The 25,518-nt window shown below is 43.6% G+C and overlaps 1 protein-coding gene and 1 long non-coding RNA gene across 10 annotated transcripts in view; one reads left to right on the top strand and one right to left on the bottom strand.

The window, feature by feature from the left end:
- The window catches only part of LDB2 (LIM domain binding 2), a 454,166-nt gene extending 450,252 nt beyond the window's left edge, over positions 1 to 3,914 (bottom strand). For all 9 annotated transcript variants that reach the window (XM_065914353.1, XM_065914344.1, XM_065914346.1 and 6 more), the window contains exon 1: positions 3,570 to 3,914. In XM_065914353.1, coding sequence (XP_065770425.1) covers positions 3,570 to 3,701 — 132 coding nt within the window. In that variant the 5' untranslated portion in view covers positions 3,702 to 3,914. The remainder of the gene's footprint in view (positions 1 to 3,569) is intronic.
- Positions 551 to 25,201, top strand: LOC136152875 (uncharacterized). The gene is made up of 3 exons (XR_010660280.1): positions 551 to 674; positions 12,233 to 12,466; positions 23,944 to 25,201. It is a non-coding gene; the product is annotated as an uncharacterized lncRNA (long non-coding RNA).
- Positions 25,202 to 25,518: the final 317 nt, after the last annotated feature.

Below are 25,518 nucleotides of genomic sequence, written 5' to 3'. Positions count from 1 at the left end.
TGGAGATGAGCAGTTTTAGGGCACTCGGAAGTTGGTTCCTAAAGCAGCTTCAGGAGGTACCAGCACCCCCAAAGGCATCAGAACCGTGCTTCTCAGGAATGATGCCAATTTCACTGACACTGGGCTTCCCTGGTGGCTCAGAAGGCAAAGAATCAATGACAAAGCTAAGCTCTCTCTCCTCTGTCACTTACTGATTCATGGCTGTGGGCTCACAGATGTTTCTTGAGCATCTACTGTGTCCCAGGAACTGCTTGCTTCCAGCGCTGGCCTTAAACAAGTCTGCCAGGGTCTCTCTCTGCAACATTTTCTCCACTATGACTCTGCTTTTACCTTACCATTTGCGATTTTGAACTAAATACCGTGAGCCAAGAAATAATGTCTTTGCTCATTACTCCGGTTCACGACACTTTGTTCACACTGAAGGAAACCCAACCCTGGACTTCGAAAGAATCTGGATTTTCCAATTAAAGGGGCCTTGCAGGGAATTTGCTGATGAGGAAACAAGACCCATGCCAACAAGTTAGTAAGTCAAGAAACAAGTTTGAAACAGGATTAACTTCCAATCCAGGGTTCTTTAAGACTACCCAGCTCCTGAAGGGCTCTGACTGGATTTAACTGGAAGAAATGCATCAATCCCAGAAAAGAATGTTCTGGGGGGCAGCAAAGGCAGGAAGGTAGGTGAGCACCACACTGCTTCTTCACGACTTTTTCCTTTCCATAAAGAAGGAAGTTTCCAGGAAATTTCTGCAAACTTGGTTACAAATTTTTTCATCGCAAACGGGATGTGCTGCAATTTCTTTCTAGGCAAGTGTACATTCAAAAAGGAATGGAGAGTTGAGGGTGTTACCCAGGTGTGTGTGTGTGAGTGTAAGTGCGTGTGTACACGTGTAAGGAGTCGATGAAATAACACCAAGTAATATAGAAGCAGGAACCAGAAGAGAGAAGGAAAGAGGGTCAGCCTCTCTTGCCCAAAGTGGATGGATGCCCAGGTTACATTCTAAAAGTGATTCGGCAACCATCTATTTGATTTTTGCGTGTGACTATAAACTGATAACTCTTGCTGGATACTATTGTACTTTATTCCAGCCCATCTCTCCCTAGGGTTCAGAATAACTTCATCATAAATAATCATCCTTGGTAAGGCACAATGTAACTTTTTCAAGAAAAGTTATTCTTTTCTAAACCCTTTTTTTCCCATTATAAAGTTTGATCTAGTACTGAATGTTAAGATTTATGTATCTTAAGAGTATTTATTTGATTCTCTCCTTTTTTTTATTATGAAATGAAAGCAAACTTATGGCCTCGGTTTCATGACATCCTTTACTGCTTGGCAAAGAAAAACGGAAGCGTCAGAGTCATTATTTGGATAATTACTTTAAAAATCTAATTAAGGGAAGAAATGTTTAAGGTAGGCTCTAGAACATTCAGTTCTAGAAACAGTTTTCTGTGCCTTTTTGTCAGCCAGAGAAGTTTTAAAACATATTTAAGATCTGTCATAGCAAGATTTCCTTTTCTAGTTTCTCGAGCTATGAAGCAGCTTTTCTACTTAAAAGTAATACCCCCGGATCCAAAAGTTAGGAATTCCTGAGTTTAGCTTTCACAAAAGATAATGTGCCATTTTTAAGAAACATGCCATGAATGAGGAGCTTTCAAAGGTTTTCTCTCAGATGTGAAATAAATGTAGGCACCTCATTGCATCCTACAGATTTTTATGAGGACCAGCATGGAGAAGTCTTCCAGATGAGTATTCTAGCTCAGAACTGGCCAGGTGATAATTAAGGGACACAGGAGAACACAGACGTCTGAGAAATCCGCCTGCTCCCCTAACAGAGAAGGTTGTTGGGAGGAAAACCTCCTCCTACAATTCCACACAAACTTTCTAAGATATAAGATGGACACGGGTTGTTTTTAAATCCTGTTGCTCTTCAACAATTGATCCATCAAGGCCCCTGGTCTCCTTTTTTTTTTTTTTAACGAATCATATTTTAAGATATTTTTTTACCCCAAATCTGTGTTGCAATTATGTATGCCTGAACTAGAAGACATCCTCTAACCTCCTAATTCAGAAAGCAGGCTGTGACAACCGCCAGATTGGGTAAGAGTTGAAGATTCCAATACACAGTTGCAAAGATCGGAATGACATTGAAATATACAAACTGTAACACACATACTCAACAACACACATATATCATTTATATTCAAAGGCTCACCACCCTTTGCACAAGACTTTACACTTGTGTCAAAGCTACTGGCTCTTGGGGAGAGCAATAGCATCAAGTATATGGAACATCTATGATGTATTAACGCATAAAGAAAACAGCAGTGATAAAGACAGCTCAGCTACTTTAAAAAAGAAAAGAAAAGAAAAATCAGTCCTAGTCCAGCAGTTAGCCAGTCAGAAAGCGGGTCACATTTTGTTAGCTACATTAAATACATTAAACATCAGGAATTGTCCATGGCTCTATTGACAATTCAAGTGTATTTTATTTTATCATACAACCTTAACTGAGTCCCTCTTTGGAACTGAGAGTCAATCTTCTACCTAAAATTCTACCAATGCTAGTCCCCGAAAGCTCTTTGCCAGCGACCCTCCGGGTATCCATACTCTGCAGAGAGGACAAAATTCCCAGCGATTTCTACTTTCTAAAGTGACTCTGTGACAAACTCCTTCTCAGAACACTTCAACACAAAGCCCCAACTTGAAGGCAAAGGGGCAGCCCAGCTGTAGGACCGGTCAGCTCAGCCCGCAGGGAGGAAAAGTCCACGGGCATTAAATATTTAACTTGCAGGAGGCAGTCTGGAGTTTTTGCATTTACAAAGTTCTCAAAGTCCTGCATCCCCTGGTTCCCAGAGTTGCTTGCGAGGAGGTGAGGCTCCTCTCTCAGGCACCACCAGATCACAGAATTTGCCAAAAACTCAAGCTGATTTGATTTCTGAGCCAGTTCGGGTTGAAGGGAGGGCCCCAGGAGACACCCCCATCCTCCCTGGGAGAAAGTCAAGAACCCCTTGCCCCCAGCAAGTGGTTTCTGAATTTAACAGGGAAATAGATAACCAGGTCCCTCCAGGGCCAGTTTTGAAAAGTACCAGGGGTGGCTCTACCGCCCTTTTCACCTCAATCCTGATGACTTTGAAAAGCAAATGCAGGTCAAAGCAGACTTCCTCTAGGATTTGCTTTAAAAAAAAAAATTGCTGGATGCCAATGAGCATGGAATCTCTTAGAACTCTATCTCAAGAAACACTAAGAGGGGACGGACGCGGAGCCTGCAAGACGCCAGAGTTCTGGGAAAGCAGCATTTCTGGAGACCCGACAGGCGAATCAAGTGCTGGGCTGTCTATCTCAAGATTCCAGCAGAAACTGTCCCCACCTCCAAGAGTTGCTGAGCAAGAAACCCAGCGTTCAAACTCGTGGCTTCCTCCTGGCGCTCACTTCCACGTACGCGGTAGGATCTAGCGGGACACTTCCCGCAGGCTGCAGCCAGCCACGCAGGAAAAGCTCGGGCACAGTTTGGGGGAAGGAAAAAAAAAAAAAAAAAAAGACAGCAACACACACCCAAGGTTGAAGCCCTTACCTCGGTGCGGGACTGCAGCCTCTTGTTCATCTCATAGATTCGGTACTCTGGCTGTACCATATAGGGTGTGTGTCTCCTATAGAACGGTCCGAAAGGAGAAGAATAGAAGGGGTCATGTGGTGTGCTGGACATCTTGCCTGCTTGTCGAAAATCAAGCCAAACAGAGTATCAGTAACGTCCATGCAGAGCACATGGGCTGTGTTCTCCCCACTACAAAGTAGCCGCAGGCACACGCTCGCACACACGCGCGCGCGCGCATACACACACTCGCACACACGCGCGCACACACACGCGCACACACAGAGGCAGGCAGGCAGGCTGAGCACAGTGGCTGGGAACTGCCGTGGGAGCCTCTAAAGCGAGGGAGAGCGGAGAGCGGGCGGCGGGGAGGAGGGAGGGAGGAGGGGGAGGGGGAGGAGGGAGGGGGAGGAGGGAGCGGAGGGAGAGCAGGAGAGCTGGCGCTTCGGAGAGGGAGGGAGGCTGCGAGAGAGGAAGGGAGGGAAGGAGGGAGGGAGGCAGAGGGGACTTGGATGGCTTTAGGCATCACTGCTTGTTTTTAAAGAAGCAGTTGGTGGAGAGGTCATTTCCTGTCCGCACCGTAGACTAGTTCAAAAAATATCCTTCTCCTAGCAGTCTGACAGAGGTCTAAGGTTTGGTGGGATTTCATTTTGTTTTTTCCTTTCCCCTCCAGCCGGGACCCTTCACAACCTGATGGCTGAGCTTGTTAGCATATAGGCGGTTTAACCGCTCCCAGCTGAGCCCCTCAGCCCCCGACGACCACAACCATTGTCGTGGATCAGAGAGGTGATGGCTACAAAACACAGCAAGAGGGGGTGTCCGGGTCCCCCAGAACTGAGCTGGTGGTTCGCTCCCAGGCAGGTTCGCTCTGCACTAAGCTCCCTCTGCAGTTTTGGTTTTCCTTGCTGTGTGAGAGCTTGGTGGAGTCTTTGCATTTCAATCCCTCCCTCGGAGCCCCCTAGGCCCCTGTCTGTCACCCTTCTTCCCAGCGCACTCCCTCTCCTTCTCCCAAAGCTTCACTCAGGCTGCTTTAAGGGGGCCTAGATTCAGGTCACTGAAACATTTTCAGGTTAAAAATAATGATTATTTGGAATGTGGAATGCCCAAGAAACAGCCATGGTGCAATGGTCTTCTTTCCCTAGGAGACAGAATAAAGGAAACAAAATCTCCCAAAGCAGACCTCCAAGTAAGATAGTAAAAGCAAGACAGAGAAAACTCCTGCAAAAAATGTCCATGGAAAATTCAGTTGAGTAGGAAATTGCAAATAATTGAATGGTTTATCCCCAAATAACATGCCCAACTCTGCTGGAGACAAGGCCTTTATTTTCTAAGATGGGTTATGTCCATGAATCTTTTCTCAATCATGGTATATGATAACTGCAAGAAAGCCTGCACCACCCACGGGAGGGGAGAGGATGTCTATAGAGATGAAATGATCTATACGGCAATCAAATTCTGCCAGAACCAATGATAACCAGATATCTACTCCTTAAACAAAGCCCAGATATAAAAGCACAGAAAATGTAAATGTTTTGAGCCAGTATCTAGCTAGGTCAGTGGTATTAAAGAAAGAAAGCAGAGACCACCAAAAAGCTTGATGCATGTAAGACGTGAATGTAAATGCATGCAAATGAGACATTTCTTCTTTTTAATAAGCAGGTTAATTAACTTTCTGCCCCAACCATGGCTTGGGGTATCTGTAAGTCACTAGCCAACAGGGGATAAGCTTTTGCTAATTCTGCAATTTACACTCTTAAGAACACTCCAGCATCCAAATGTCTCCAAATTGCCGTCTTGATTTGTCCTTCTCCATAACTGCATGAAATGTTTGCAGAGTCCACCTCAAATTTACAGTGCAGCTCAATACAGTAACTGTCTCCTGCCAGGATGAGATTAGGGAAGGCCTTACATACACTAGGGCTGCTTGGAAGGCTTCCTTCCAGAGGACCCCAGGGCAGGCCAGCACGCTGGGTTTCGGGTTTCATTACAAATCCAAAAGCTGGACCAAATTTGCTGCAAGGTTTGTCAAAACACACAACCTTCTAAAGACAGGATTTCAAACAAATTTGGCTTGATTTATGTTTTGGAATGATGGCCACTGCAAAGCCTAACCGTTGCCTGTGTTTAAATTCCCCAACTCAAGGCGGCCCAAGAGTTCAGTGCTGCCCAAGCTTGTGTTTACGTGGCTGTCTCGGTTGGAGAATTGAAGTAACACCGAGCAGGCCGGTGCAGTCCCAGACTGATCAAAACTGGGGAGAGCTCAACAATCCATTTAGGGAACCCCTTTCTGAATAAGGTGGAGTTTTGCTCTCATTGTTTCTTATAGATGGTTCCAAATGGTTATTGGAAATATTTCTTCCTGTTAATACCTAAAGATTCCAAGTTTGGAAATATCTGATACTGTTCACACATCCACAGTTCTCTTCTGACTTGGGATTCATCCTTATTACAAGCCGAAGGTTGATTATAGAAAAGGAAGTAAGCTTGCCCACATTTTCCCTTCAGTGTTTACTCCGCTGTCAGTGGAGTAATGCCCAAGCTCATTAAAAGTTTCTCTCTCTCTGCCTCTCCATCTCTTTCTATCTGTCTGTTTCTCTGTGTCTCTGTCAGACACACACACACACACAATTTGTTTGTTTATTTGCTATAATCAATCTGCCTGTAGTTACAACCTCACTTCATGCTGGCAAGCATCGGCCTTTGGTCCTTTGCTTACCTGCAAACTCCTACTCACCCTCCTCTCCAATTAAAGTGGCCCCTGCCCTGGGAAACTTTTTTTTTTTTACCCATTCACTGATGTGTTTATTCCACACATATTTCATTGGCATTGGATGGTGGCACAGTGGAACACTGGCCAGAGAACATCTCAACCCTGGTTCTAGGGCTTACCTGTCTTGTGAACTTGACCAAGTGCCTTGATCTCTGTATGCCTTGGGAACCTTATTTTTAAATTGGGAAAAGTAATAGTAACAATCCATAAGACTGCTGCAGTGGATTAGATGAGATGATGCACCAGAATGGATTAGAGCCCACACATATGAGTGCTCAAAAATGATACTATTAGGTACCTAATATATGCATAGCTGCTAGGAAATATAATTTCAAATTGTAATACATGCTATGAAGGAAAAAAAATTGAAAGAGATAAGAAATATTCAAAAAAGAGAAATATTCAATAATTTCCTCCTTTGGGTAAACTGTATTTTTTCTATTCTTCTACTGGAAAATTTATACATAGATGTAGTAATTGCTATTTTTTCTGAAGACCTTACTTTGTGGCAGGCACTGTGCTGACTGGTTTACACAAACTAATCTCACAACAAACCTATGTGATTGATGGAATTACTGTCCGCATCTTTCAGAAATGGAGACTAGGACATGGAGAGGCTAAGAAATTCCTTCAAGATCAGATAATTAATGATAGTGACAAGATTCATACCAGTCTGCCTGAGTCTTAAGCAGTTTGCTACTTTGGACCTAGGTCCATCCTCCTCTTCTTTAGGGTCTCTCTCTTCTTTATCCTCAGTGGCCAGCAGGGTACTGAGCCCTTGGGTAGGTACCCAAGCCATGCGTACAGAATTAATTAGAAGAAAAGGCAAGAGCATGAAATGGCTCTCATCACCTGGATTTTATTTTTTATCCTGCTCAGTGTCAGACATATATTGTCCCCACCACCCCACTTCTACCCTGAAGCCTTGCCAAACTACTTCCACTTTTTTCATCATCCGAATCTTCCAGCACGTACTCTCAAAGTCACACCGGTAGATGTTTAATCCTTTACATGATCAAGTTACCTGCTTGATTTTGCCACTTCCCTGCTTCTTTTGTTTTTCTGGGTTTTCTTACTCTTTTCTTAAAATTCTCATTTGACATTGGGGTATATTTGATTTACAATGTGTTGTTAGTTTCAGATGTACAGCAGAGTGATTTAGCTATACATATGCATATGTTGTTTAGTTACCAAGTTTTGTCCAGCTCTTTTTGTGACTCCAAGGACTGCAGCCTGCCAGGCTCCTCTGTTCATGGGATTTTCCAGGCAAGAGTACTGGAAGTGGGTTGTTATTTCCTTCCCCAAGGGACCTTCCTGACCCAGGGATCGAATCCTCATCTTCTGCTTGGCAAGCGGGTTCTTTACCAATAAGCCACCCGGGATTCCCACATATGCATATTATCTATTCTTTTTCAGGATCTTTTCCCATATAGGTTATTACAGAGTACTGATCAGACTTCCACATGTTATACAGTAGGCCCTTGTTGAGTATCTATTATACATGCATGTATATATTTGTGTGTCTATGTTAATCCCGACCTCCTTATTTATCCCTCCCCCACCACTAAGGTACCAGCTATGACTCATCTTATTCTGTTGCAGGGCTAAGCCTGAGAAATGAAAGAAATGTGCTCATTTGAAGCTTGTAAATCAACTCCTTTGGGAAACCATAAAGAAATTCAAGAAGCAATGTTTGTATACCATGAAAGAGTAAACATGTCTAACCCCAGTGCAACAGTTCCATTACCCCCCAAATTGAACCATGCTAGTTTGCATATAATTTTGCACATTGAGTGTTGAAGATGCCCCCAAAGTCCTCTCAACAGACATTCCGGATGCCCTAAAACCTGACCTGACCTTTGAGTTCGAGGCTTCATCTTACTATAGTCACCCTAGATTTAACCCACAGAGAGTTTATTTTTCCTTTCATTTGAAATACTTGCCAATAGCTTACAAAAACAAAGAATTTCATGTAAAATCCAGATTTTCATCTTCTCTTGAAAAGAAGCTCTGGCACCCCTTGGCCCCATCTCTGCTGGCAGGGCAGCCTGCAATGGGACCAGTTAGTACTTGTCCATCCTCCATGGTTTCCATCACTCCACAGCCTTCACCAGCCAGTGTCCCTAATTTCCATTTGCCTGTCTGACTCATCTAGATATTGAAGTCTTTGTCCCTTTCCTTAATCTGTCCAATTGCATGGTGTCCAGTTCCTTCTACTAAGCTGTATCTGATTTAGAAAGCTAGTTTCTTACCACTCTTTTGTTGTCCTTCTCTGCCTTTCCTTGCCTATATCTGTGCCTTTTATTTTTTCTTTCTGCCTCTTCATTTCATAAGCATTTAGCTAACATATACATGCAAGATACAGCTGAAATGTGACAGGCAGATAAAATAAACAAAGACATGACTATTCTCTTAGAGGATGCACTTTGGAACCTCACTGACTTGGCTTGAATCTTGCATTTAGCTGTGTGATCCTAGTCACTTAACTTCTCTGTGCCTCAGTTTCCTAACCTATGAAATGCGCTGGTAGCAATCCTATGTTTTTTATGAGAATTAAATAAGTCAATAAAAGTGCAAATTAAACCATACTAGTTTGCATATAGTTTTGCAGGTTGAGTATTGAATAACCCCCCAAAGTTCTCTGAACAGACATTTAGGATGCAATAAATTGACTGGAACGGTGCTTGGCACTTGGTAAGTGTTCATAGTTGCTACTACTATTATCAGAAAAAGTAACAGAGATTACTCAACCTCAGAAATACATGTAAAATGACACTGTGGCGTGTGAAGGACAGGCTCAGATAGGAAGTAGGCATTAACACTAGAGATTAAGGCAGAAATAAATCTAAGGCATCCTAAGGTAGGTATCTTCAAACTTTATCAAAGAAAAGCTAAATAACGTACAAAGAACCTTCAAGGAAGGAGGAATCTATTCAAACTAGTAAAGTCAAAGAAGGCTTCACAGGGAAGTTGGCATCTGTGTTTATCCTTGAAGGACCTGTCAGAGAGACAAAGGTGAGAGTCTGCAGAAAGTCATCACAAGCAGAGGGGACACTAAAGAAATGAAGATATTTGACATCGAACAAATTCAAGAAACTTTGCAAAAGTAGAAATAGTGAAAAATGTTAATGCCCTCTAGAAGGCCTTAGGTACCATTTTAAGAAGTTTGCAGTCTATTGCATGCATCCTGGGGAGCCAGTCAATGACAAGATAAGCCCTTGATTTGAATGAGAGGACATGCAGATATGAGGGGGATGGCTGGGATTCATACTGACCCAAAATCTGAAGGAGGCTCTGGGAGGTTAATTTCAGCCCAAGGAATCCCTAAAACAGTTACCAAGTAACTTCTCTCTGGAACAAGAGACCAAGGAAGCAGACCCCAAAGGGATGCTGAAAAACTTCTCTCATTGCTTTGGGCTATCACCTGAAATTAAGATGATTGATGACTTTGCAGAACTCCTAAAGGCCAACTTCTCATCTGGATCAGTTGTCCTGATTCAGGCATTTAAAATTTATAAGTGGAGTCAGTCTGCAACTCAGGAGAGCCTTGCTGACGGTCCCAAAGAACTTGGAAATCTGTCTCAACCTCGCAACTTTGGAGACATCCTGGATTTTCTTTTTTTGTGATGTCCATAGTCATTCTCTGCCCTTTTTTTGCCTAAATTCAATAAGTATTTGTGGTGGCTAAGAAGGCTTCCCTGGTGCCTCAGACTTGCCTGGTGGCTCAGACAGTAAAGGATCGGCCTGCAAGGCGGGTGACCCGGGTTTGATCCCTGGGTTGGGAAGATCCCCTGGAGGAGAAAACGGCAACTCCCTGCAGTATTCTTGCCTGGGGAATCCCACGGACAGAGGAGCCTGACCCTACAGTCCACGGGGTCAGAAAGAGTTGGATAGGACTGAGCTACCAAGCATTGCACAGCATAACACAAGAAGGCCGAAGCCCCTGAGAACAGCTCAGTGGTAAAACCCAGCCCCCCAGCATCGAGCGCCCAGTCCTCACTGCGTCATTCCAGAAGTCCATGGAATGACATCCGTGACCAATTATCTAAATGCCCTATCCATGGGCCATCACTTTCTATCGCTGAAATCCGTTGGTTTGGTCTCTGTCATTATTTGTAATCATGTCTGTATTAGCTATTTCCTTTCCTTTTGCTTGTGTCCGCCATGAAATTATAAGTTCTATGAATGCTGGTGATATGTTGGTTTTAGCCACCCATGTGCACTCAGAATTTAGCATGCTGCCTGGCACTTGTGGGTGCTCAGTATATTTTTGTAAAATAAATAGGTAAACACTTATCAGAATGAATTCGAGGAGCTGTCCTAGCAATTTATATCCCTTAATTCTAGGCCAGTCTATCCATAATATATAGATAAAAAGCTATTATAGAGGGATGTGTAAGAGCTATTATTCATTCATTCATTTACTCACTCAGAAAGCATCCAGTGGGCATTTATTACAAGTCAGTTACTATGCTAGGTCCCGGCCAAACAAAAATGGGCAAATTTGATAACTGAAGAAACTCCACTTTCAGAAGCCTGTACCCCATAAGGTTCTCTGTCATCATCTTAAATTGTTCAATGTCCAAAAGACCTCAGAGTTGCTGTTGAGGCTTCTGTAATCTACTTCTGACCCATGCCAGACCACGTGGTCAAATGTCAAAGACATTGCGCTCTGGATTCAGTTTTGCCATTTCCTCATTGTGTGAACTAGATTTCACACAATTATTAAATCACTGAAGTTAGCTTTAGTTTCTTTATTTGTAAAGTAGAAATAGCAGTACTAATTTCATGGGGCCATTATGGGAATTTAGGAAGAATACTTGCTACTCAATAACAGTAACTAACCCTTACACAACTTTTACGAAGCTTGAGGCTTTTTTCCATGCGCTTTATGAATACTAACTAATTCAATCCTTGCAACAAGGATTACTCTATTTTATAGATGAGAAAGCATAGACATAAAGAGGCTGAGTAACTAGGCCAAGCTAACCCACATGGTGGTGGGTGGGGATGAAACTGAACCCTGGAATTCTGGTCCTCGCTGTTGAGGCTCTCAGCCAATATCGTCCACAGCCTCTTGTCCATCTGCACCCCAAGTTGTGAACTGTTTGAAAACAGAAAATAGGCCTTTTCTAGTATATGGTAAGCCTTCCCTGGTGGCTCAGGCGGTAAAGTGTCTGTCTGCAATGCAGAAGACCCGGGTTCTAACCCTGGGTTGGGAAGATCCCCTGGAGAAGGAAATGGCAACCCACTCCAGTACCCTTGCCTGGAAAATCCCATGGACAGAGGAGCCTGGTGGGCTACAGTCCATGGGGTCACAAACAGCTGGACACGACTGCATGACTTCACTTTCACTTTCAGTATATGGTAGCACAGACATGCAACATACTTTGCCATGAGAAAAGGAAAGCATAAATGTGAGCATGAGCACAGTGTATCATTTGGGACTCTGTTGTTGTTTAGTCGCTACGTCATGTCTGACTCTCTGTGACCCCGTGGACTGTACCCTGCCAGGCCCCTCTGTCCATGGAATTTTCCAGGCAAGAATACTAGAGCAGGCTGCCATTTCCTACCCCAAGAGATCTTCCCAACCCAAGGATCAAATTCGCTTCTCTGGCTTCTCCTGCATTGCAGGCAGATTGTTTATCACTAGTGCCACTGGGTGGCAAGTATCTCACAAGCGCCCGAATGACCGCCTGCGCTGGTGAAATCTCTATTACGCAGACACTTTTCTAGCATGCTAGGAATTATTATCCAGGATATCAAGTTTGCCCTCTGTTTTCCCAGACCTTGCTTTCAGTGCCACTTGCCTGCCCCCCACAGCATCTCCCCCCCTTCACCGCCCTATCTGCCAGAACCCCCTTTGCTTTTCTAGATCTCAGCCACAGACCTTGAGCCCCCAACCCCTGAGCTTCCCAGAGAGACTGCAGGTTGGCTGCCAACACCCTGAAGACAGCAAGGCTGCCAGCCCCCCAAGGCCTGCCAAGGACAGATTTCTACCTGCAACGTGGACCCAGAGAGTGATTCTCGAACAAAGGAACCCCAGAGGCCTGAACTTACTCAGAATTGACTTCTGAGTCCTTCTATTATTGGGACTGACATTTGGAGTGTGAGTATGTTTTTCTTTCATAAAAGCCCTACTCTAATCCAAGATCAAACAATTTATTTTGGAAAATAACTGTACATAATGGTACATTTTCCAGCCCCGGCCAGGTCTCCCCTGTCATTTGCCATCGCCTTTGAAGTATTTAACAGCCGAGATAACTTGGGGTAGCAACTGGGCTCCTGAAAAGTGCCACTTTGTGTCTCTGCCATTTGCTGGGGACATATCATTTACCCCCGCTTTTATCATCACACTTTTTGCTTTTATCTGCTTTGTCTTCCAAGTGAATTGTCATTACCTAGTTTTCTACACTTCGTTTCTAAAGGCTGGGGAGGATGTTCTTATGTGAATGGTCTTTAATTCATCCCACTGTTCCCCCACAGTTGATATTTGCATTATTTCTCATTTTTCTCTAATATAACAATCCTTGCATGAATAATCCTCATTCTTTTCCCCTCCCCCAAGCTCTATGAAGGTATAACTGATCAATAATAACCATATCTCTTTAAGCGGTGCAATGTGATAATTTGACTTGTGTATACATTGTGAAATGATCCCCACAATCAAGTTAATTAACACATTTGTCACCTCACACCTTCTGGTTGGTGTAGTGATTGTAGATCTTTTTGCACGCCCACATTTATCCACAACAAAATTCTAAAAATAAAATCGTCTTAAGGCAAAGGGTATGGACTTTATAAACCTTTAGTGACATGTTAGGAGCTCAGCTGGTAAAGAATCCACCAGCAATGTAAGAGACCCCAGTTCGATTTCTGGGTCAGGAAGATCTGCTGGAGAAAGGAAGGCTATCCACTCCGGTATTCTCGGGCTTCCCTTGTGGCTCAGCTGGTAAAGAATCTGCGGAAGACCTGGGTTCAATCCCTGGGTTGGGAAATCCCCCAGAGAAGGGAAAGGCTGCTCATTGCAGTATTCTGGCCTGGAGAATTCCATGGGCTGTATAGTCCATGGGGTCGCAAAGACTGAGCGACGTTCACTTCACTACCGAACTGCCCGATAAATGAATTAGAGGGATAGAGTGCTACCAGCAGTTTCTAATTTTGACTTAGTTGTTATGGAGGTAAGCATGATAGATGCTTGTGAAGGAAGTTCATGCAGGTCTCCAAAGTATGACAGAAAAAGAGAAGAGTACCTGATTCTCTCTGTTGTTTACCCTCTGCAGAAGGACCCAGCAGGTCCCTTCTGTGTCAGCCCCACCAGCTGTCACACACCCACTGCATGCTGGTAACAGAGCATCCTCTATACAGGGCTGTGGCTGGCAGACAAATCCCTGACTCTTTCACAATCATAAGAAAACAGAACAGTGACTATCTGGCATTCATCCTTCAGGCTTGGTTGTAAACGTCACTTCTTTAGAGGGAATTTCTCAACTCCCCAATCCATGTTTCAGCTTTTTATTGGTCTCATTAACAAGACTAAGAGGCTCTGAGTGCTCTGTGTAGAAACTAGCACCCTCAGAGTACTTTGTACTTACCACATCATAATAAACTAGGTCTGGGTACCGTGACTGTGGTCAGTTGCTCAGTCATGCCCAACTCTGTGACTCTGTGGACTGCCAGGCTCCTCTGTCCATGGAATTTTCCAGGCAAGAATACTGGACTGTTTTGTCACTATCTGCTGCAGGGGATCTTCCTGACCCAGAGATAAAACCCGTGTCTCCTGCATTTTCTGCATTGTAGGCAGATTCTTTACCCACTGAGCCAGTTGGGAAGCCCAATTGATAATTGGTATGTAGTAAATACTTCAAAATCTATAGCATATTGTGAGAAGTCTTATCATTTACAAACTAATTTCAAAGTGAATCGATCTTGAGAGTCCCTTGTACAGAAAGGAGATCCAACCACTCAATCCTAAAGGAAATCAGTCCTGAATATTCATTGGAAGAACTGATGCTGAAGCTGAAACTCCAATACTTTGGCCACCTGATGCAAAGAACTGACTCATTTGAAAAGACCCTGATGCTGGGAAAGATTGAAGGTGGGAGGAGAAGGGGATGACAGAGGATGAGATGGTTGGATGGCATCATTGACTCAATGGACATGAGTTTGAGTAGGCTCTGAGAGTTGGTAATGGACAGGGAAACCTGGCATGCTGCAGCCCATGGGATCTCAAAAAGTCAGACACAACTGAGCAACTGAACTGAACTGAACTGGTAGCATATTGAGAGAGGTGTCATCATTTACAAACTAATTTCAAAGTGAATTAATGTTTTATATACATGATGAACTGTATGCTCAATTCAGTTGAATAAACATCTGACAGCACCACAATGCATTAGGTACTAGTCGAGTATCAAGGACTGGGAAGGTTAATTTTATTTATCGACTTGACTGGACTAAGGGGTGCATAGATATTTGGTCAAACATTATTCTGGGTGTGTCAGTAAAGGTGTTTCTGGATGAGATTAACATTTGAAGTCAAAGACTGAGTGAAGCAGATTGACACTGATCTATGTGTCTGCTTTTGTGCCAGTACCACACCGTTTTAACTACTGTAGCTTTGTAGTATAGTCTGAATTTTGGGCACGTGATTCCTCGAGCTATCCTAATGACTGGAAATAAAGTCACTGTTGTGGTTGTTGCTGTTCAGTCACTGAGTCATGTCAGACTCTTTGTGACCCCATGAACTTCAGCACGCTATGCTTTCCTGTACTTCACTATCCCCTGGAGTTTGCTCACATTTATGTGCATTGAGTCAGTGATGCCATCCAACCATCTCATCCTCTGTCATCCCTTTCTCTCTTGCCCTCAATCTTCCCCAGCATCAGGGCCTTTTCCAATGAGTCAGTTCTTTGCATCAGGTGGCCAAGGTAGAGGAGCTTCAGCTTTGGCATCAGTCCTTCCAATGAATACTCAGAGTTGGTTTCTTTTAGGATTGACTGGTCTGATCTCCTTGCAGTCCAAGGGACCCTCAAGAATCTTTTCCAGCACCACAGTTTTAAAGCATCAAGTCATTAAACTTAAATATATTAATGTCTCTGTTTCCAGTAATTTAGAGAATAATGAATGGTCCATGACGTCACCTGACAAGAGAGATATGCAACATCACCCTTGGATGCTCCTGTGCATGCGTGCTAAGTTGCTTCAGTCATGTCTGACCCTTTGTGACCCCATGGACTGTAGCCCACCAGGCTTCTCTGTCCATGGGATTTTCCAGGCAAGAATACTGGAGTGAGTTGCCATGCCCTCCTCCAAAGACTCTTCCTGACCCAGGGATTGAACCTGTGTCTCTTATGTCTCCTGTATTGGTAGGCAGGTTCTTTACCACTAGCACCACCCAGGAAGCCCTGGATGCTCCTAACCACCCACTTAAGTATCTGGGCGACTATGCATATAATACTTTTAAACTTTTTTTTTCCCCCAAACTAACAAATAAAATGAGATGGTTGGCTACTTCCAATGTTACTGGACAAAGGGAAGAAAGAAAAAGATGAGGTCAGGGCCTCAGATTCTCCATTGAAGTGCCACATAAATGACCAAACCCTTCTGTGCATGTCCCAAAGGAGAGGTTTACCTCCTATAGCTGCAGGACTGAGACTGCGGAAAACTAAACCCAAAGTCTCATCCGATGACCAGCGAGCTACAATCTGAGGCGAGGTTCAGCCTTGTAGATGGATTACTGTTAAAGTGAGGACACTGATTGGGAAGAAATGGAATCCTGAAAGTTGGGACTTTCAGGAAGTTGGAATCCTGAAAGTTGGGGATGTATGGGAAGACCTTGCGGACGCTGGGGACTTTGCGCCCCTACGTTCTGATGAGTCTTGTTTACCAGTTCAAGAGGTTTCTTCATCCCCAGTGGGGACTGCTTCTCCATCCCTGGCTGAGGGGGTAACCCTGCGTGGTCTGGGGAAACAGGAATGACCAGCCCTGAGGCACTTACGTGAGACAGCCCCTGATTCTCCTCAGGACCACCCCCCACCCCTATGCTGTGCTTCTAGACCCACAGCTATACTCAAGTCTGCAGGTTCCTCAAGGTGAGGTGCAAAGCGTAACCCATGGCAAAGCACACAAAACTGGAAAGAGCTACTTGAGTGTTCTTTTTTCTATTCAATTTTATTGGAGTATTGTGGCTTTACAATGTTGTGTTAGTTTCAACTGTAAGCAAAGTGAACCAGCTATTCCTATACCTATTTCCCTCTTTTTTAGATTTCCTTGTCATTTAGGTCACCACAGAGCGCTGAGGAGAGTTCCCTATGCTACTTAACTTCTCATTAGTTATCTATTTTATACACAGTATCAATGGTGTATATTTGTCAGCACCAGTCTCTCAATTCACCCCACCCCCTTATCCCCCTTGGTGTCTCTGTGTTTGTTCTCTACATCTATATCTCTGTTTCTGTTTTACAAAAAGATCAGCTGTACCATTTTTCACCCCACTCCAATCCTCTTGCCTGGAAAATCCCATGGACGGAGGAGCCTGGTAGGCTGTGGTCCATGGGGTCGCTAAGAGTCAGACACGACTGCGTGACTTCACTTTCACTTTCACTTCACTTTCACTTTCACTTCACTTTCACTTCATGCATTGAAGAACGCAATGGCAACCCAATCCAGTGTTCTTGCCTGAAGATTCCCGGGGATGGGGGAGCCTGGTGGCTGCTGTCTATGGGGTCGCACAGAGTCGGACACGACTGAAGTGACTTAGCAGCATACCATTTTTCTAGGTTCCACATAAATGTGTTAATACACAGTATTTTTCTCTTTCTGACTTACTTCACTCTGTATGAACGTGTCAAGGTCCATCCACATCTCTGCAAATGGCACAATTCCATTCCTTTTTATGGCTGAGTAATATTCCACTGTGTGTGTGTGTGTGTGTGTGTGTGTGTGTGTGTGTGTGTGTGTGTGTGTACCACACCTCCTTTATCCATTCCTCTATTGATGGACATTTAGCTTGCCTCCATGTCCTGGCTATTGTAAATAGCACTGATTGAGTTCTCTAACTTATATAGACACAATCCGAGGGATATGAGTGGGAACGGGTATTAAGGATGTGGATTATTGGTGGAAGAATCATACTAGGAGGGATCCTAGTACACTGCCAAGATTTATATTGTTAATCTTTCTCCCACCTGTCCCCAGAGGGATCTGTGAGTTTTTATCATGGTAACTGTGCATTATAGAAAAAGAAATAATCAGACTTTTAGGGGACTACTGAACTGATTTCAAGGCACCCAAAATATCACCAAAGTCCAGTAGCTAGCGGCTGTTGTTGTACAGTTGTTCAGTCATGTCCGACTCTTTGTGGCCCCATGGATTGCAGCACACCACGCTTCCCTGTCCTTTACTATCATGGATTCTTTACCAGCTGAGCTACCAGGGAAGCCACTGTCTCCTGGAGTTTGCTCAAATTCATGTCCATTGAGTCAGTGATGCAATCTAATCATCTCATACTCTGTCATCCCTTCTACTTTTGACTTCCATCTTTCCCAATATGAGTTGGCTTCTCTCATCAAGTGGTCAAAGTTTTGGAGCTTCAGCATCAGTCCTTCCAATGAATATTCAGGGTTGATTTCCTTTAGGATTGACTAGTTTAATCTCCTTTCAGTCCATGGGACTCTCAGTGTCTTCTTTAGCACCATAATTTGAGAGCATCAAATCTTCAGTGCTCAGCCTTCTCTGTGGTTCAACTCTCACATCCATACATGACTACTAGAAAAACCATAGCTTTGACTATACCAGTTAGAGTACAGTCTTATTTAGGTCATGTGATCAATTAAATTTTAGCTCAGGTTCATCTCATCGTGAAGCCATGGGTCCCCTATCCATACCTCAGTTTTGGAATGCATAATTGAAATAGACTTGCTCAGCTACCAGCAAAATTCCTACATCATTTCCCTGACTTGTGGATGGAGGGCTATCATGATGGGAAAGACCAAGTGGAAGTTACTAGGACAGCCTCTGCCTAGGAGAATAGTAAAGATGAAAGAAATGCTACATTCTTGGAGATTAGAGCCACCATCAAGGACCAGAAAGAAATAAGGATGGGGATTCCCACCACATCCCCACTTAACTTGCTTATTTGGTCTGTGCAGAAGACAGAGGGGTCTCGGGGACTAACAGTGGCTTATTGTAAGGTTACCTGAGTGGTGACCGCAGTTGTAACTGCTGCACCAGATGTCGGACTGCCCAGGTGTCAGTAGTGATAAAGAAACCACCTGCCAATGCAGGAGACATAAGAGATGCAGGTTCGATCCCTGGAGTGGGAAGATCCCCTGGAGAAGGGCATGACAACCCACCTCAGTATTCTTGCCTGGAGAATCCCATGGACAGGGGAGCCTGGTGGGCTATGGTCCAAAGTGTTGTGAAGAGTCAGACAGGACTGAAGCAACCGAGTATGCACACACATACCAGATGTCGTTCCATGGCTTGGGCAGATTAACACATCCCCTGGGACCTGGTTTGCGCTGCTGATCCGGCAAATGTTTTTTTCTCTATACCTGACAATGAGGGTCACCGAAACCAGTTTACTTCCAGTTGGCAAGGCCAGCAATGCACCTACACTGCTCTACCTTAGAAATATGTCCACTATCCAGCCCTGAGCCATGATTCACAGGGATCTTCCTCATCTTACCCCACAAGATAATAACCTGGCCCATTATGTTGGTGACATTATGATGATTCATTCTTGTGAACCATGTGCAGCAACTTCTCTAAACTTATTGTTAAGATAGTTGCCTGTAAGATGAAATTCATGATGAAATTTCATACCATGAAAATTCAGGTATCTTCTATCTCAGGGAGATGTCTAGGGTCCCAGTGGGCTGGGGCATGTGGGGGTATCTTTTCCAAGGTGAAGACTGAGCTCTTGCATCTACTACAAAGAAAAAGATACAGTGCCTAGTAGGGCCTTTGGAGGCTAGATGTTCCTCATCTGGGTGTGTTACCATGACCCGTGTACCAAGTGACTCCTAAAGCTACTAGTTTTGAGTGAGACCCAGAACCAAAGAAGGCCCTGCAGCAGGTCCAGACTGCCATTCAAGCTTCTCCGCCACCAGGACCGTGTGGTCCAGCAGACCCAGTGATGCTTGAAGGGTCAGCTGCAGGTAGGGATGCTGTCTGCAGCCTTTGGCAGGACTCTCGAGGTGAATTGCAGCACAAGCCTTTCGAACTAGGGAGCAAAACCCTGCCATCTTCTGTGAATAACTACCCTCCTCTTGAGGAACAGCTCTTGGCCTGCTACTGGGTCTTGTGTGCATGCATGTGCAGTCGCTCAGTTGTGTCCAACTCTTTTGTGACCCCATAGGCTGTGACCCACCAGGCTCCTCTGACCTTGGGATTCTCCAGGCTGGAATACGGGAGTGGGTTGCCATTTCCTCCTTCAGGGGATCTTCTGTACACAGCGATCAAATCTGTGTCTCCAGCATCTCCTGCACTGGCAGGTGGACGGGGCTTCCCTGGTGGCTCAGTGGGTAAAGAAGCCTACAATGCAGGACATGCAAGAGACGCAGGTTCGATCCCTGGATCAAGAAGGTCCCTTGGAGTAGGAAAAGGCAACCTGCCCTGTTATTCTTGCCTAAAAAATCCCATGGACAGGGATTTTTTAGGCAAGTCTGGTGGGCTACAGTCCAGAGTGTGGCAAAGAGTCAGACACAACTGAGCGACTAAGAACATCTTTACCACTGAGCCACCTGGGAAGCCTGCTACTGGGTCTTAGTGGAGACTGAAGGCTTAGCCACGGCCACCAAGTTACCTTGCAATCAAGGCTGCCAGTCCTTAGCTGGGTGCCACCTAGCTCACTATGCCATGAAGTTGGGCATGCACAGCAGTGCTCCATCATCCAGTGGAAGTGGCAAGTTGTCTAACTCTCAAGCCTGGGAGAAGGGCATATGCAAAGTCACAGAATAAAAAAATCAGCAGAGGGCAATGAGAAACTTCAAATGCCTGAAGAATGAGCCCAGCAAAAGAACACAAGCAAAAAATTAAGGAGGCAGAGGAGACAACATTATTCACGTACGGTTTCTGGGATGAAATAACACAAATGGTAGGAAAATGATATTATTTAAAGTCATATACTGCTTTCTGGTTCCATTGATTAGAAAAAAAAATACAAGATGTCTTATTGGTGATGGATGATTCAATTCAATGATCCAAGCTATAGTCAGATGCCTACAGTGTTTAGGGGCTTCCCTCACATCTCGGTAAAGAATCTGCCTGCAATGCAGGAGACCCCGGTTAGATTCCTGAGTTGGGAAGATCTGCTGGAGAAGGGATAGGCTACCCACTACAGTATACCTGGGCTTCCCTGTGGCTCAGCTGGTAAAGAATCCGCTTGCAATGCGGGAGACGTGGGTTCGATCCCTGGTTTGGGAAGATCCTCTGGAGAAGGGAAAGGCTACCCACTCCAGTATTCTGGTCTGGAGAAATCCATGGACTGTATAGTCCATTGGGTCATAAAAGTCGGACACAACTAAGCGACTTTCACTTTCACTTTACAGTGTTTAGAGTTGAGCACCAAGGGTCGCAAGATGAATGCCCTCAAGGAACTTACAAGACCGCTGTGTGATGCACAACGGAATTACTGAATGGTCAGGATAGCATTGGAGGACACTGGGAGGATGGAGTAATTCATTCCAGTCCCTGGGAACTAGGGAGTCTTCCCATAACAGTGAGCACAACTCTGTGGGTCTTTTCATACTGAAACCATCATATACACTCTTACTCATCTCTTCTACTGAAACGTCAGCTCCCTTTCCCTGAAAGAGTTGCACAAGAACTGGCCAAGCGTTGCAGAAAGGAATCAAGTGAGACATCATCTGAAAAAGTAGACAAAAATCTCGTAGCTGTTTCTCATATTATGCGTGAGTGTGTGTGTGCTAAGTCACTTTGGTCACGTCTGACTCATTGCAACCTTAGGGACGATAGCTCACCAGGTTCCTCTGTCCATGGGCTGCTCGAGGCAACAATACTGGTGTGGATTGCCATGTACTCCTCCAGGGGATCTTCCTGACCCAGGGATCAAACCCATGTCTCTTATGTCTCCTGCATTGGCAGGCAGATTCTTTATCATGACATGGGTTTGGGTGGACTCCAGGAGTCGGTGATGGACAGGGAGGCCTGGCGTGCTGCAGTTCATGGGGTCACAAAGAGTCGGACACGACTGAGCGACTGAACTGAACTGAGTGCCGCCTGGGAAGCCTTATATTACATATACTATATTTAAATAAGACTGAAGGATTCTTTTAAAGTTATTTAATAGTTTTCTAATTATAATTGTAGCAATGGTCATTACAGAACTTTTTTGTTTTTGTTTAAAGGGTTGTATACTCTTCTCTGTATTATACTGTTTTTGTTTAGAAGTTCATTTACTGTGTTGTGCTAGTTTCAGGAATACAGCAAAGTGGTTCAGTTACACATACATAACAAATGCATATATTCTTTTTCAGACTTTTTCCATTATAGGTCATTACAAGATATTGAAAATAGTTCCCTGTACTATGCAGTAGGTCCTTGCTATTTATCATCTCACATAGAACATTTTAAATATTAAGAAAATTAAAAGACAATAAAAAGGAAATTGGAAACCAGTAATTCTACCACCCAGAGAAATAATCACTAACACTTTGACATATTTTTTTTCCTGGGATTGTGTATGCATATGTAGATTATCTTTATATATGATTGAGATAGGGCTTCCCTGGTAGCTCAGCTGGTAAAGAATCCTCCTGCAGCGCAGGAGACCCCGGTTTGATTGTTGGGTTAGGAAGAGCCCTTGGAGAAGGGCATGGCAACCCACTCCAGTATCCTTGCCTGGAGAATCTCCATGGAAGAGGAGCCCAGGGACAGACTAAACACTGGCAAGCTACAGTCCATGTGGCCTCAGAGTCGGACGTGACTGAGCAACTAAGCACAGTGGGTTACAGCATAATTGAGATTATATATAAAATTTTATATCTTTTCCACATATATATTACCATTTTCGTATATCATTAATATTAATGTATTTTCTTATTCACTAATCTTATAATATTCTAGTTGATGGGGTTATCATGATTGATTGAAACATTTTCTTATTACTGGATTTTTAGGAAATTTCCAATCACTTGCTTTTTGAATAATACTGAGATGAGTATTCACTGTAAATCTTCACCCTTTATATGGTTTCCTTTAGGCTAGGTCCTCTGAGATACAGACACAAGACAGGATTAGAAATGCAGGAGATTTATTAGGGGAAGCGCCCGAGGGAAAATGAGGAGGGAGCTGGCAGGAGGCAGGGAAGTGCTATGCCAAGAAGAGGCAGGTCTAACCCCTGCAGAGGAAAGAGGAAGGGAAGACGGCTGAGTGGAAGAGCCTTAGTCTGAAGAGCAGTTCTAAGAAAATTCCAGAAGTTCAATGGACCTCGCCTGCGAACGTGCTCAGTAGTATCCAACTCTTTGCGACCCCATAGATTGTGTAGCCTGGAGGCTCCTCTGTGCATGGGATTTCCCAGGCAAGAGTATGGGTGGTGGTGGTGGTGGTGGTTTAGTTTTTCGCTATATCGTGTCCTACTCTTGCAACCCCAAGGACTGTAGCCTGCCGGGCTCCTCTGTCCATGGGATTCTCCAGGCAAGAATAGGGGAGTGAATTGCCATTTCCTCCTCCAGGGAATCCTCCCGACCCAGCCATCAAACCCATGCCTGCATTGGCCGGTTGATTCTCTACCACTGAACCACCTGGGAAGCTCCTCAGCGGACCTAACTGAAGCCAAAGTTAGCAGCAGAGAAGTCCCCCACCTCCTTGCAGGAGCATCCTTCCAAGTATCTCTGCTGCTCTCAGCCACTGGCTGGCCCCGCCCACGGCCAGGGCGGGGCCTGGCTGGGGCCCAATGGCGGATCTCAGAGCCCCGCGGCTGGGGCTGTCAATCAGCTCTGCTCCTGGTACTCAGAGGGCTGAGAGGCTGAGAGGGACATCGTCATGGCCGCCGTGGGAGACAGCCCCATGAACAGGATTCTACATTCTAAAGGCAAACCCAAATTCAAGCTTTCTGCATAATATTAAAAATTACTTTCCTATTTGATAAACATTCTGCAGTTATGAGTACAAAATATTTTTTATAAAAACAAAAACAGCTCCACAACCTTTCTAATTTTAGGACCATGTCTTCCTTCTTAGAGCCCCCCTTCATGGCTGGGTTCTTGACACGTCTTAGCAAAGTCCTTGCCATCATCTGACCGTTCTCTCCGCTTCTAGACATTTTGTTTATATTTCCAAGTTCACATTCTGAAGTCCTGCCCATCAGGGCTTCAACTTATCTCTTTTGGGAGGTGGAGGCGGGGCACACCATTCAACCTGTAATGTTGGGATACTGTAGAAAAATTTCCCAGTGAACAGGAAGAAAATAATAACATTGGTTTTAAGTAAAAGCTAAATGTTTTCCATTTAAAGTATTCTTTATTCTAAGATTATGTCTCCCTGTCCTTTCAGTATTAAAACATTATTTGTTTTAGTAGATGATAAAATAAATAATATAGGACTCTTTTTTTTTTTCAGAGGAAAGAAATGAAATGCTGGCCAATTTTACAAACATGTTTGAAATTCTACTTATTCAAAAAAGAATGAACTCCAAAATCTGCTGCTTACATGACCTTATTAGGAAAACAAATTGCCTTGGTGTCTAAGAAAAATGTATTCTCTGTGTTTAATTTATACCTGAACATTAACTAATGCCAAAGTAGGAGTTTTAAAGGATTAGAGATAAAACAAATAATTATCTCATTTATTTCTTAGTAATATAATTTTGGAGAAATCTTCCTAAAATTATTATATACAAATTTTTAGTGATAATAATGGGCTTGAGAAATCTTTACTATTTCGGGGAATCATTTTGTAACACGTAGACACAGCTTTTGAAAACTAGGTTCTAAGTTCAAATTATTTCAAGACTTGATTATCATAGTTGTCAGGACTGAAAAATTGCTTTGGAAAAGCACACATCATGCAATAGTATTTGGGAAGACATTTATGGTTATTGATAACAGATACACAAATTCATATTTTAAATAGCATTCTTGATAATGTCATATTTGGAGTTGGGCAGATCAGACATCTTATTATTTTTAAACCCTATGTATTTATCTTGATTTCTGGATTCAATAAGGTGACAGTGTAAATTCCAGGAAATATTACTAAACCTAAACTCCTTTTCTATTTTTGGTTAAAATTAGAAAATCACGGAAGTGACCAGTGGTGGAAGATAAACTAAGTGGTAAAGGTGGGATGAGAACAGGTCATTTACATATTTTCAAAATCTCTCTCCACCATAAGCATTTTAATTGCTGATGAAAAAAACTAGCCATTTTTACAGTGGACCTGGCAGATGTCATCCTAATCAAGGGATCACAGTTAGCGTTAAGAGTAATAAGACACACTGACATCCTGTGCCACTTGATATGATGTAGTGAGACGGGCATGTCACTTCTATGAAGTTCTTGCCAAAAAGTAGAAAACCTTAGACAAATCACAAGAAAATATTAGGTAGACTTAAACTGAAGGACGTTCTACAAAATGAGTGATCACTAGTCTTTAAAGCTGAAAAACAAAGACTGAGAACCATTAGAGATTGAAGAAGACTAAGGAGATGTAACAACTAAATTAATATGTGATCCTGAACTGGATCTGGATATATTACAATTATTTAGTAGTGAAACTGGCAAAATTCAGATTAGGGCTGTAGAATAGGTGACGGTATTTTATCAGTGTAGTTTCTTGGTTTAGATCACTGCAATATGATTCTGTAAGGTGTTAATATTAGGTGAAGCTAGGTAGAGCATATATAAGAACTTTGCATTATTTTTGCAACCTTTCTCTAAGTGTACATATTTTAATTAAAAAGAATAAATATAATAATAGAATTTGAATCATTACTTTCCAATACCTGGCAGAATTTTTGCCTCATCCATGTAAGAGACACTGCTCTGTAAAGTCCTCAAACTGTATTTTCTGCTCCAAACTGTGCTTCTGTGCACCTATGCTTTTGCATTAACTATTTTTACCATCAGAAATTCACTCCAAAGTATTTTAATGCATCCTGGGTGTAAAGGCAACTGATGTACACAATTGTTGAAC

This window comes from Muntiacus reevesi, chromosome 22 (genome assembly GCF_963930625.1).
Source record: "Muntiacus reevesi chromosome 22, mMunRee1.1, whole genome shotgun sequence".
NCBI lineage: Eukaryota > Metazoa > Chordata > Mammalia > Artiodactyla > Cervidae > Muntiacus > Muntiacus reevesi.
Note: the sequence above shows the minus strand (reverse complement) of the source record. Positions and strands in the feature narration are given on the sequence as shown.